Here is a 13464-nt window from a genome sequence, read left to right as displayed (position 1 = left end):
AAATTTTTCATCCTAGCCCCCCCATAAAAATCAAATGGTAGCTCCCTTACTGTCATTGCTTCAATCTAGACTTTGGCAAAACAAGAAAATAAAAAATCCAAGAAGATACAATTTTTTCCACAATTCATGAAAATTTGTATCTAGGAAAAAACAAATGAATCCATAGTATCAGATATTGCAAAGTTTATTTTCATGATTTTAATCTATTTTATTTTCTATTTTTAGCTATGATGTCATCAACCCTCGTTGAGACTGTATCCATTAACTATGAAGATTTTAATGACAGTTTCCTGACATGTGGGACCTGTTTGTGTGTATACGATAACATTGAACACTCGCCTAAACTACTACCATGCTCTCATACAGTTTGTCGTAGTTGTCTGGATAGAATTGTTGAATCTCAAATACATGACACAGGGTACTTTCGTTGTCCAATCTGCCGAGAACACATAGGAATTCCACGATCTGGAGTAGCCACATTTCCTCCAAGCTTTCTGGTCAATCAGTTATTAGATCTCATGTCGAGACAAAGACGAGACGTTATACCAAAGTGTTCAACTCATAACAACCAAGAACTGCTCTTTTGTGAGACTTGTGATTCCGTATTTTGTACTTTATGTGCAGGTGGTGAACATAATGGCCGGGGGGCAAGTGAACATACTGTAATTCCCTTTTCGATTGCCATTAAAAGAATGTCGGAGATATTACTATACAAAGCCCATTTATGCATTAAAAATCTGAATCATGCCTACGACACAGTTTCTAGTGAAATGCAGAATTTAGAATCGTCAGTAGAGAAGACTGTCGAAGGTATAAATAGGTCATTCCAAGATCTCATCGCATTGGTTGATAAAAGGAGACATGAATGCTTACAATGGGTGAGAAAAATACGGGAGGAAAAACGCAAGAACTTACGAGAACAATTAGATATTATTCAGGCTGAGAAAGAAAAAGTTCAGTCTGAATGTGACGGGTTACAATATCAAGTAGAAGTGAGAAACATAACCAAAAAAATTGGTGATCTAAACGAGAAACTAGATGCAACTTCCAATCTTTCGGAACCTAGGGAAAACTCATTCTTGAAATATGAGTATCGTCATAACTCGGCACTGAAAGATATGACAAAGTTATTAAATGAATTTGGGAGGATCAAAACCAGTACAACATTCCCCGCTCTCTGCTCAGGGAAAATTGGAGAGGCAGTGACACATTTGAAATCATCAGTTACCCTTTTGACAGTTGATTACCATGGAAATCCCCGTACTAGTGGGGCAGATCCAGTAGGTGCAGAGGTCAGATCAGACAAGGGAGAAATCATTGAATCAAAAATTCGTGACAAAGAAAATGGAACATACGAAATACAATATGTACCCACCAAGCCAGGGAAAGTGAAAATGTTCATCAGTATATTTAACCGACCTGTCAAGGGAAGTCCTTTTGTAATTGATGTCTCCGAGCACAATAATCCAGTTATGAAATTCGGCTCCTTAGGGAATGGAGAGGAGCATTTACGACAGCCAGTTAGGGTTGTTACAAATAATGACAATAACATTGTTTATGCTTTAGATACTGGTAATTGTAGGATCAAATGTCTTGACAATACTGGTCAATTTAAAAGTCATATAGGACCATTAGGATTAGAAAGTTCTGGAGGTACGGGTCTCGCTCTGACGCCAGAGAAAAACTTGGCTGTAATAAATTGGAGAACTAAATATGTAACTGTGATGAACCCTGATGGAGATCTTCTCTCCAAATTTACACATCAGGACTTTTTGGAACCAATAGATATAGCCGTTAATAGTCGAGGGGAGATCATCGTGGCCGATAATGGGGCAAACCGTGTATTCATGTTTGATGCCAATGGCAAACTTTTGACAACATTTGGCGGGAAAGGAAGTAAAGAAGGACAATTTAAACTTATTTGTGCCATAGTCATAGGAAAATGTGATGAAATCCTTGTTGCCGATCACCGAGTTCAAATATTTAGCCGTGATGGGAAATTTTCCCGTGTGATACCTGACCAAGGTAAAGGTCAGTTTTGTGGATTGAATGTGGATTCTGGTGGATTGATTCTTGCCACAAAAACAGAGAAAACCCAGAGCTACGTTCAAGTGTTGAATTCCAGTGGCAGACTTATGTTTAACATAGATAGCCACCATGACAAACTGAAGCGACCAAGTGGGCTGGCAACCACAACTGACCACCATGTGTATGTGGCTGACCTTGGCAATCACTGTATCAAAAAGTATCGTTATAAATAAGGTAAATACATATCTGATATACAATGTACTTTCTAAATACTGTCTGGCATTAAAGCTAAGGGAAAGCCTGCTGAATAATCAATCAAAGGATTTTTAATGTGAACTGGTCTTTAACTACTAGAAGTAAAATAAATTGTGTCTTAAGGATATTTTAGTGATTTCAAAAACTTGTATTGGTAACCTGATTGAAGGGTTATACAATAAATTGTATTTGATTTGATTAATTTTCTTTTCAAACTTTGCACCATGTTCAATAAAAGGATAAGATATATAGTCTAATTTATCTGCTTCCTTATAACATTGTATAAACTTGTTGTATAGTTTTTATAGAGTCAAAAATTTATTGATCGCAGATTGACGTGACTTTAATCATTTGTTAATTTGTTATCCTTGTATTTTGCATTAAAAAGACATATAAGTTATGTAACTCAATATCAATAGAAAGAATTAGAACACTGCTTTGATTTCTAAAACTTATGTACTGTGGATTCATTTTGTTTAGTGGAGTGAGGAACTGAATTGTATTTTCATGTATATTTGATTTCGTGGTTTTGCTAAATAGATATAGGAAGATGTGGTATGAGTGCCAATGAGACAACTCTCCATCCAAGTAACAATTTATAAAAGTAAACCATTATAGGTCAAGGTAAGGCCTTCAAATCTGCATACAAGCCTATAACAAATGTGCACTCGGTTGAAAATTTAAATTTGTGGACCCCATTACCCAGGAATTCCACAACTAATATTTATAAATCCATAGTATTATGGAACATAGTAAGCCATCAGGGATAAACTTTGCTCAAAGTTGTGGGTGCAAAGTGCAGATTAAAGATTTTTGAATGGAGGAATAATACTAGACACAGAATATATTATCAACAGGAAGATTTTTTAATTGATTTTATATAAAAAATGATAAACATGTATCATGCAAAGATAGATAACTCTATTTCATTTCTAGATTTCTTCTAGTCTAATTTGTATATTATTGTATTTTCAGAATTCTACAATTTAACAGACAAAAGACACAAAGAGAAGAGTAATAGACATGACAGACAGAATGACAGTGGCCAAACCAGAACCAATTTAAATCAAAATGACCCCAGTTCGCTGATGACCAATGTGCAATGTCCATTTTTCATTGTAAAGCCATTTATTGATTTCACTTTTTTTTGGCCAGTTGTAAAGCCATGCATTGTTTTCACTTAATTAGCCATAAGACCATAAATTATTACTTTCACCTAGTTTTATGAAATTTTGTAATTTGTTTGATTTAGCCATTTATTTATTGATCTTTCTAAAATACTTGCAGTTTGATTACTTGAGTGTGTGCTTCTTGTGTCAAATTTCAATTTTCTTGTGTGTTAAGTTGTTAATAACCCTGTAATTGGGAAAATAGTTACACACAGAATCACTAGTCATTCTTTTTATATCTGTCCCATGACTAGATATTACTGATGTTACCCTTAAAGGAGGAAGTTAAGAGTAATAATTATGTTATTATTCACCTAGCATATGTGACATAACTGATGTTACCTTTTCAAGAGGAAGTTGAGGGTAATAATTATGTTATTATTCACCTAGCATACTTCACATTTTTGTCTTTGTCAACACACTCAAGTATATTTTCTGTAAATGAACATTTTTCTTTTCATTATTGTTAATGATTTAAATTGGTGCAGACATTTAAAGAATTTCTCCTTCAAATTTATAATTTACAAAAACTGAGAAATACATTATTGTGCTCATATACCAAAAAATTGCATATTTTACAAATATATTTCAAAAAGATTTGCTATTTCAGAATCTATGCATTTTGGGTAATATTTTCAAAAGCGTACACAAAAATGTAGTGATTGGTTAAAATTCCTCCTTACTTTGGAAAATAACCCAATGCATGAAATTCTTTGCATTTATTGTACCAACAGTGCAGTACCCATAGTCGATTCTGTAATGGCGAATTGAATATATTTTTTGTGAAAAAGACATGTAGCTAAAATATTTGAAATTAATTTCTAGGAAAGAAACACAGCCTTTTATTGAATCATTAAATAGAAAAAATAGTTAAAAACAATTTTCAGGGAACATAGAAAAAAAAGTTTTGTTATATATGATAAATTATAAACTTTTTCTTCTTATGATAAAGGAGATAGAAAATATTATGTTATATAAATCATTACCAGGACAGCATGATTATATTTTTATCAGGAACTTATGTGATAAAACAGAAAATATTATTTAACAAAATATTAGGGTTATTCCATTAAAAATTAATGTGGGTGGATAGGAGGGGATTATGTAGGTATATCGACTGATGCATGCAAAATTACTCAAAGAAAGAAATATTGGTTGTGATAAGATTTTGAGTTTCCCTTGGTACAACTATGAGGGTGTTTAGAGACCTTGACTATCCATGATGGTCTTGTTTGCTCAGCTTAGCTCCTCTTGTAGTTACCCATCTCTGTTTTTAATTGAATAGGCCTTATTCAATGTACAGTGTATTTGCAAGTAAATGTTATGCTTTTCATGTTAAAAAGATTTTTCTTATGTACAATTTTTCTTTTCAGTACATCTTTTTAATTACATTTTTGTCTTATTGGCATAATTATGTGTGCATGTGACAATCAGCATTTAACATCATATCTTGAAAAAAAATCATGTGGCTTAATAACATACAAAGAGAGATAAATCTTATTGAAAAATTTGTCACCAGTATAGTACTATTATTCTACAGGAAATTTTGTCATAAATAAATATTTCAATTGTGCTTTTATCAGTATTGTGATAGTATTAATAACCACTGTTCTTGTGTTTTCATAGAGGGTGGATATGAAAGTACATGTTAAGAATGAAAGATAAGTTTCAGTATTTTTTTTAAACATTTCATTTGAAAAAATTAATCCCTGTACATGATTTTGTTAGAGTTATGGTTTTTGATGGTTCAAAATTTTTTATGTTGTGTATTTTTCATTTTTGTTTAAATGATCAATGTAATGGCATTTAAAATATAGATAAGAATAAAGTTGTCATTGCAAACTTACAAGCCTGGAAGAATGTCTTTCTTCAAATTTTTATATGGCATGTGCAGCCTCTTTTCAGGAAATTTTACTGGCCCAAAAACATGACTACCTGACTAGACTGTAGACTGGCAGTTACTTGTAAAAAGTTAAAATAGTTTATTGAACAGATAGTTATAAAATTCAGAATTCGGGTTATTTTTAGCGTGAATATTTAAAAAAAAAAAAACAATAGTTATAAAATTCAGAATTCGGGTTATTTTGAGCGTGAATATTTAAAAAAAAATACTTGTAAACAGCAGTGCAAGATTCAGCAACGGTATTCCAAGGGAGGTATCACATATAACTATTTACTTAAAAAGATCTACTCTGTCCTTTTGTCTCTCATAGCAAGTTACTATATACATCATTTCATAAAGCCTTGCTAAAAGGAAAAAAATCTCATAACTTTAGATGACAAATACTGTTGTGAAAAGACGTTTTGTCCTTTTTCATCTTTATTTAAAGTCATCATGACAAAATTGCTTTTTCACAAACAAACTTTTTTTTTTATCTATTGTAGTACTAGAATGTATGAAAAGTCTTTTTTTTTCAAACATACAAATATGTATAAATATTGATAGAAAAAAAGAGAATTTACAAGAGTGGTAGCTCAATGACTTTTTTGTGACGCAATATTTTATTAACAATAGAAAATTTATGCAATGTACTTAACGAATTATAAGTTTATGCAGATTGTTTTTGTGTTCATGTATATTATATATATACTCTTGCACTGAGTGAGTGTTGACATCATATCATGAGTGTGTAGTTATTTATTTTTTAAGTAGCAAAGTCAACATTTCATAAAAAAGCAGACATGGGGTAAAATTGACATGATTTTATATGAATTCTTTCATTATTGACAAAAATTTGTTTTTGATTCTAGAAAATATTTGTAAATTTTCATAATGAAAAACAATTATTTAAAATCTTTCTTGACAAAAGAACATTTTAATATAACAGATTTTTGACTCCAAGTTCTATAATTTTCAACTGGTTACCTACTCTGTGGTAGGACATTCTGGTACTCTGTCAATTAGGAGCAACTGTAAGAAGTAAAATCAACTATATAATCAGTACAATTTTGGGAGAAAGTGTACTGTTTTCTGATTATTAAGTCATATATAAAAAGTATGATACAGTTTTACTCCCTCAAAATTGATCTGATTAAAAACTTGTATTTTTTTTATTTTTGTTGCTCGTGTTTGACCGAGTACCAGGATGTCCTACCACAGAGAAGATATCCTGTTGAAAGAATAAAAATCCAGAAGTCAAAAGTCTATAATATAAAAATTATCTATTAGCAAGAAGAGTTTTCTATACTCATAAACATGTTGATTTTTGAAGAAGCACAACAGTCTATATTTAGAAAGTTCTACCTTTAATGTTTACACTAGTTTATTCTTGTTACTACTGAGATATAAAGACAAATGAGGGTCTAGATGGGGTTTACAGAATAGAGAGACAATAGTAGACCATGAGCACAGAAAAATAAAGAATAGAGAAAATAGGCCAAACAAATTATAGAAAAATAGGAAATGTCATAGAAAATGTCAGAATAAAGTAATGAAGTACCCCCATCCAGACCCCCACAAATGAGGTACTGAAAAAAGAAGGATCGATGAGCTACTGATTAAGCATACTGTTACAAATTGGAAAATATTAAAAAGATGCCATATATAGAGAAAATTTGAATATTTTTCGTTTCTTTCTATTTTCGTATTTAGCACTTTCAGTGTTGTTGCAACCAAGTAGCTTTATTTCGCATAAACAAAACTCTAGGTCTCTGTCTTTGATTTCTACAATTATGGAATTTATAGTGACTGGATCTATTTTCGTTAGAATGAACTTATAAATCACAAGTAATATGCTAAAGTGTTTTATACTATGACGGAAATCTTTTCACAAAACTTTCAGTATTTATACTAAAATGTTAATGACTTACATGAATTTTTTTTTCGTAGAATTTTTGTGAAATGAGTCCCAGTAGACATGTAGAAACTCGTAGACAAGGTTACGTTGAATTTATTTTGCTCTTCATAATGAAAACAACATATATTTAGTATCTCTTTCGCTGAAATTTAGAATAATAATAATTTTTCCAATTTTCTTCCAAATATGGTGATTGATAAATCTACAGCCAATAGTGGTTTTACCAGCTATCTCTCCTTTCATATGATACTTCAGTTATCTGAATATCTTTTGAGATAACAAAGTTATAGGTATTTAAGTATGATGACCTAAAATTTTCCTAATTTAGACTGTTGTGTAACCTTTAGTAAAGGTGGTACCTAACATTACAGGGAGATAACTCTGTAAAAATTAGCTAAACGTTTTAATCACGTTGCATTGTAAAGGAAACATTAAGCTTCTCAATGATCATAATTATTGTTTGTCAAACTGCTATCTATACAATGAAATTTTTTTGATCAAGTGATTGGTTGAAATATTTCAAAAATTTTATATTTTTGTCAAAGGGTCAAAGTAAACATTTTGTCAAAACTTTATGAAAATTAAAGGAGCCAAATTAATAGTAGTCAAGGTGTCTGGTACCTCCTTAATCAGGACTTTATTATAGACTGTTTATTTATAAATATGAACATTTTTGTTCCATGTCTGACTTTAGTTTTGAAGAAGTATTTGATAGTAACTTTTCAGTTAATGGAAATCTTATTTTTATCTGGTTTTGATAAAATCTTATTCAACGATCATGGTTCAATTTTAACAATATTCTTTTTTATGAATATAAAACTTGATAGACCTTATTGCTATTTGCCCTCAACTACTGGACATCAAAAAGATAATAATAAAATTTGGATGCCACAATAGAAACAATAATAAAATTTGGATGCCACAATAGAAACTTGATTGGCAATAGTTCATGTGTTGCAAATTCTTGGGTGAAGTCTTGCATGATCCAATATAGCAATAATGTCTGTCTATAGTCACAGTTCCAAAATCTTTGAATTATTATGAAGAAAATTTCTTTGTAGATATAAAATGATGCAAATGCATTTATATTCATTTAAGGAGGTAGACCTTGGTCCAGGGAGATAACTCTTTAAATCAGTTAAGCGTTTGTAAAAGTCAAGTTCATCAATGTATTTTAAGCATTTACCTGAAACAGATTGAAAATAATCTATGTAACCTAGAAGCTTAGAATATATTTTTGAAAATGGTTGACACAAACGTACTGATGATTTTAAGAGTTATTTCCCTTAACCTAGGTCTACCTCCTTAAAGCAAGAAAATATGTAACTGCTAAATTGTACTTTGTTTAATAGTATTATTTTACAGACATTATGATTTCTAAGCTCCTTGTCCATAACCCCAATGTCCATTTTTTTCAACTGAATTTTTCCATGTAAAGAAATTTTTTGAATTTTTTTTGGAGATTGCTCTTTTTCATTGAAATTAAAATTTCCTGAATTGTTCATAATTTAAACTATTTTAAGCGGATTCATATATTTTTGTGGGTACCAATTTTGGTGGACTAGTCTAAGATAATACTGTAATTTTCTGGATATCTAATCTAAAATTTACTAAAATCTGCAAATAGGCCTATAGAAAATTTGTAATTTGAATATTATAATATTGGTCACCTAAATTCACTAAAAATTAATATTCCATTAGAAATAATGAATGCACAGTAACAGATATTGTAAAAAATAAAAAAAATAGTTTGATGTGGCCTTAGAAAATTCTGTTCATAAAAAGTCTGTATTTCCAACACTACTCTGGTACACTAGCTTTTACAATCTATGATAGCATCTTTTTGTTTTGTGAATTTTTGATATATTATCAACATTAAAATTCAATCAAGATATGTTTTCTTTTTTCTCTATCATCATAGAGCCCAATACCTCTACTTGCCGACTTGTTTCTATATTATTATGAGGCTGACTTCATGCAGGAACTTCTTAGGAAGAAAGATAAGAAGTTAGCAATATCCTTAAACTCTACTTTCTGCTCTATAGATGATGTTCTTTCACTAAATAATTCAAAATTTGGTGACTATGTGGAATGCATCTGTCCCATTGAACTAGAGATAAAGGATACTACAGATACAGTTAAGTCTGCCTCATATCTTGACTTACATCTAGAAATTGACAATGAGGGTTGGTTGAAAACATAACTTTACGACAAAAGAGATGATTTCAGCTTTCCAATTGTGAACTTTCCATTTCTAAGTAGCAACATTCCAGCAGCACCTGAATACGGGGTATATATCTCCCAATTGATACAATATTCCCTTGCTTGCATTTCCTATTATGTTTTTCTTGATAGAGGGTTGCTGCTCACAAGGAAGTTATTAAACCAAGAGTTCCAAATGGTGAGGATGAAATCATCCCTTCGTAAATTTTAAGGATGCCATTACAAGTTGGTTGACCGTTATGGAATAACCGTTTCACAAATGATATCAGATATGTTTCTTATGTCGTAACTACAATCCCCTTCCCTCTCATGACTGTGACCTACCGAATTAGACTATTTACCGGATTTGTTATCAAATAAGCAACATGACGGATGCCACATGTGGAGCAGGATCTGCTTACCCTTCCGTAGCACCCAAGATCACCCCTAGTTTTTGGTGGGGTTCGTGTTGTTTATTCTTTAGTTATCTATTTTGTGTCATGTGTACTATTGTTTGTCTGTGTGTCTTTTTCATTTATAGCCATGGCGTTGTCAGTTTATATGCGCTTTATGAGTTTGACTCTCACTTTGATGACAGTCCCGTCAAATTCCGTTATATTTACATTGATGGGTAATCTAAACAGAAATAAATAAAATAGTCAAAATATGGGTACATCAGTCATCATCGTATAACAATTTTAAAAGGGACAATTTAACAGAATACAAAAACATCTATCTACAAACACATTCATTGATTTGTGTGTCTGACGTCAGAAATATTTTTTTATACGTCACATAAATTTGACGTTCAATGTGCATGCAAACAATTTTAAAATTTACATAGGCAATGTAAGCATGTAGGGTTAAAAAATCAAAAGTATGTAAGAATAAATATCAGAAATAGACAGATTGAAAATAGTCCAACAGTTGTATATAGAATTTATAAGAATCCACAAATAGTTAATTCCACTATCAGTCATCATCGTATAACAATTTTAAAAGGAACAATTTAACAGAAAACAAAAACATCTATCTACAAACACATTCATTGAGTTGAGTGTCTGATGTCAGAAAATTTTATACGTCACATAAATTTGTTCAATGTGCATACAATCAATTATAAAATTTGCATAGGCAATGTGATAGATGAACAAATTTAAGCTCCAGTCAAAAAGTTCATACATCTAAACCATAAAATAACAGAATTTACAGATGCAAGCTAGAGGTCACTGCATGGCCTTCATCAATGAAAAAAATAGACTCATCAAAATACCAGGCTTTGGATAGGTCACCCCATGTTAGGACTAATGTCAGATGCAATCTAAAAGAAGATTGGAAGGTTAAATTGATCAGAACATTGAACATAAAATTGAGAATGGAAATGGAGAATATGTCTTAGAGACAACAACCCGACCAAAGAGTGAAAAACAACCAAAGACCACCAACGGATCGTCAACACAGCAAGAAAATCCAGCACCTGAAAGGCATGCTTCAAAATATCATGTAGAGAGTTCTAAAAAGTTGTGCCAATAACAGCTAAAATCATCTATGCCTGAAAATAGAAAACCTGAGTATTTTAACTACATGAACTATATTAACAGAAAAAAGACCATTTAAATAAATGATATTTCATGTTAAAAAATATGTGGTGACTGTTGGGCTGTAGTATTAATACCCTCTGGAAAAAATGTCCACCTGCAGTGGTATCCACCCACTGGTTATAAAAACTCTTCAAAGATACCAGGCTTATTATAAGTCAGACCAGCAAAATTTGTTTTGCTATGGAGCATTTAAGATTTAATACTACAGTTTGTATACCTTTTGAAAATATCAAGAGTAATCTCCCTTTGATTGATCAACTTTAAAAGTTTGCATATTAAAAGTATGAAATGATAACTGTCCCAAGTCAGGAGGCTGTAAATCAGTGATGGTTGTTTGTTGATGTGTTACATATTTGTTTTGTTCATTTTTTTGTATACAAATTAGGTCGTATGGTTGTTTGAATGGTCGGGTTGTTGTCTCTTTGGCACATTCCCCATTTCCATTCTCAATTTTATTCTTTTTAATTTCTAGGCCTTTTATAGCTGACTATGCGATATGGGCTTTGCACATGACGGTATTTGAAGGCTGTACACTGTACAGTGACCTATAGTTGTTAATTTCTATGTCATTTGGTCTCATTGGGGAGTTGTTTCATTGCCAATCAATACCAAATCTTCTTTTTTATTTGAAAGGCTTTTTGCATTTTAAATTTTTCATCATTTTCTTAAACAAGAGTGCACATGCTGAAATGTCTCGCCTTCTGTACTAATCATTGATATTATGTTGATAAAGCTAAGCTTTATTACAATAAAATTAACGGTACCAATTTTCTTGCACCAGATGCGCATTTCGACAATACATGTCTCCTCAGTGATGCTCATGGTCAAAATATTTGAAATCCAAAGCTTATATAAAAGATGAAGAGCTATAATCCAAAAAGGTCCAAAAAGTATAGCCAAATCCGTGAAAGGAATCAGAGCTTTGCATGAGGGAGATACATTACAACTGTCACATAAACTTAACATTAACCAAGATAACTAAACAAAGACCAATGAACCTTGAAAAGTAGGTCAAGGTCAGATGAACCATACCAGGTAGACATGTACAGCTAACAATGCTTCTATACAACATATATAGTTGATCCATTAACTTATAGTTTAAGAAAAATAGACCAAAACACAAAAACTAAACACTGTGCAATGAACCGTGAAAATTAGGTCACGGTTAAATAAAACCTGCGCGACTGACATAAAGATCATAAAATATTTCCATACACCAAATATAGTTGACCTATGGCATATAGTATTAGATAAAAAGATCAAAACTTAAAAACTTAACTTTGACCACTGAACCATGAAAATGAGGTCAAGGTCACATGACATCTGCCCGCTAGACATGTACACCTTACAATCATTCCATACAACAAATATAGTAGACCTATTGCATATAGTATGAGAAAAACAGACCAAAACACAAAAATTCAACTATAACCACTGAACCATGAAAATGAGGTCAAGGTCAGATGACACCTGCCAGTTGGACATGTACACCTTACAGTCCTTCCATACACCGAATATACTAGCCCTATTGCTTATAGTATCTGAGATATGGACTTGACCACCAAAACTTAACCTTGTTCACTGATCCATGAAATGAGGCTGAGGTCAAGTGAAAACTGTCTGACAGACATGAGAACCTTGCAAGGTACTCACATATCAAATAAATTCCTATTACTTATAATAAGAGAGAATTCAACATTACAAAGAATTTGAACTTTTTTTTTCAAGTGGTCACTGAACCATGAAAATGAGGTCAAGGACATTGGACATGTAACTGACGGAACCTTCGTAACATGAAGCATCTATACACAAAGTATGAAGCATCCAGGTCTTCCACCTTCTAAAATATAAAGCTTTTAAGAAGTGAGCTAACGCCGCCGCCGCCGGATCACTATCCCTATGTCGAGCTTTCTGCAACAAAAGTTGCAGGCTCGACAAAAACACAATTTAAATCTGTTACTTATTCAATGTTATTTGACGGATTATTGACAAATATAGAAAATCAGAAATATTTTGGTTGGTTATATAGAGAATCACTGAAGCGTGACGGAATCAGGCCCATCCCCCCTTAGGCAGTCAGTGGGCCCCCTTTTATGAAAATTTCTAGATCCGCCACTGCTAATGATATATAGATATAAGAAGATGTGGTAAGAGTGCCAATGAGACAACTTTCCATCCAAGTCACAATGTGTAAAAGAAAATACCATTATAGGTCAAATTTAAGTACTGAGTTCAACACAGAGTATTGGCTCACACTGTTACTTTACCCAGGATCCTTCAAGTTCAAAAACTACATGATCACATGTTTCCTTCTTTAATTCTTTTGGTCAGATATACATGTACCTACCATTACCAACTTCAGGGTTTTTCCTGGGTTAATTTTTTTCCCACTGGTTTGCCAAAACCAATTAT

The 13464-nt window shown here is 32.0% G+C and overlaps 1 protein-coding gene across 5 annotated transcripts in view; it reads left to right on the top strand.

The window, feature by feature from the left end:
- The window catches only part of LOC143056530 (tripartite motif-containing protein 2-like), an 81193-nt gene extending 72847 nt beyond the window's left edge, over positions 1–8346 (top strand). For all 5 annotated transcript variants that reach the window (XM_076229615.1, XM_076229617.1, XM_076229619.1 and 2 more), the window contains 2 exons: positions 226–2262; positions 3259–8346. In XM_076229615.1, the coding sequence (XP_076085730.1) occupies positions 228–2261 (2034 nt within the window). In that variant the 5' untranslated portion in view covers positions 226–227 and the 3' untranslated portion in view covers position 2262; positions 3259–8346. The remainder of the gene's footprint in view (positions 1–225; positions 2263–3258) is intronic.
- Positions 8347–13464: the final 5118 nt, after the last annotated feature.

This window comes from Mytilus galloprovincialis, chromosome 13 (assembly GCF_965363235.1).
Source record: "Mytilus galloprovincialis chromosome 13, xbMytGall1.hap1.1, whole genome shotgun sequence".
Classification (NCBI taxonomy): domain Eukaryota; kingdom Metazoa; phylum Mollusca; class Bivalvia; order Mytilida; family Mytilidae; genus Mytilus; species Mytilus galloprovincialis.
Note: the sequence above shows the minus strand (reverse complement) of the source record. Positions and strands in the feature narration are given on the sequence as shown.